Source organism: Poecilia reticulata, linkage group LG19 (assembly GCF_000633615.1).
Source record: "Poecilia reticulata strain Guanapo linkage group LG19, Guppy_female_1.0+MT, whole genome shotgun sequence".
NCBI classification, from domain to species: domain Eukaryota; kingdom Metazoa; phylum Chordata; class Actinopteri; order Cyprinodontiformes; family Poeciliidae; genus Poecilia; species Poecilia reticulata.
Window position 1 is genome coordinate 2405933 of NC_024349.1, and position 971 is coordinate 2406903.

At 42.3% G+C, this 971-nt stretch overlaps 1 protein-coding gene across 1 annotated transcript in view; it reads right to left on the minus strand.

The window, feature by feature from the left end:
* ankfn1b (ankyrin repeat and fibronectin type III domain containing 1b) overlaps nucleotides 1–971 on the minus strand; it is a 177630-nt gene that overhangs the window by 160310 nt on the left and 16349 nt on the right. The window contains exon 4 of the mRNA XM_008436408.2: nucleotides 807–971. Within this exon, the coding sequence (XP_008434630.1) occupies nucleotides 807–971 (165 nt within the window). The remainder of the gene's footprint in view (nucleotides 1–806) is intronic.

A 971-nucleotide genomic window follows, 5' to 3' on the forward strand; every position in this document is an offset into this window, starting at 1 on the left:
CGCTGAAGACACCATCTCATTAGAAAAAAGTCATGAAGGTGTGAACATCACTCCTCACAATCAGAGGAGGAAAAAGCACAACAAAAGAACCTGACTGGTGCCTCTAAGTCAGTCTTTCTCAAACTGTGGTCCACGGTGCCCCCTACTGGTACGCAAAGCATCGCATGTAAATAACCGCTTATTTTCTATTACGTGAGCTCAAAGTGCGACACTACTGTTAGCTTACCAAAGGATTGTGTTTAAAAGTAATAATGGATAAAGGACTTCAGACCGGATCACTAAAAAGAAAAGCTAAAGATACCGGTGGAACGTTTCTGAGGATGAGTTGCAGAGCTTTTATTTTTCAACACTATTCCAATACATAGCATGTTCACGTGCTGCGCCCCTCGCTGACTAACTGCATCTTAACACCTGAAATAAAATTATTTATGTTGGRCTATCWACYGGCTGAAATAAAATGTTTTTACCAAACCAACTCAAGTCTATTCTAAATTACAAATAGTCTTAAAATGTTATTAGTGCACACAACACTTGTAGTAAATAACTTTTTTGATTTCCATTTGTTTTATATGATTGGAAAGTTTGAAATCCATACKGTAAAGAACTCAAAATGCCCTGAGTCGACGTGTTCATGAGTTTGTTGTGGTCAAAACATCACCACTCTTCACATTCGAAGGACCAAAGACAATGAGCTAAGAGACTAATATTTTTCCTTCAGGTTGTATATATTAAGATGTGTTATTGCAGGGGTGAGTGTTTGCTGAATGAGGTAAAATGAAAAAGTTTGAGAAACTGCTGCTGCTTACCTGCAGGGGGCAGAGTGCAGGCCTTGGATTGGCTGGTGGCAGGTGGAGGGTTTTTCCTGCGGGGCGGACTCCCACCTATCAAGTCCGAGTGGTGGACCCTGGAGACGGTTGGTGACTGAGGGATGCTGGGGAGAGTACGCGACTTCGCCAGTAGGGGTCGCTGCA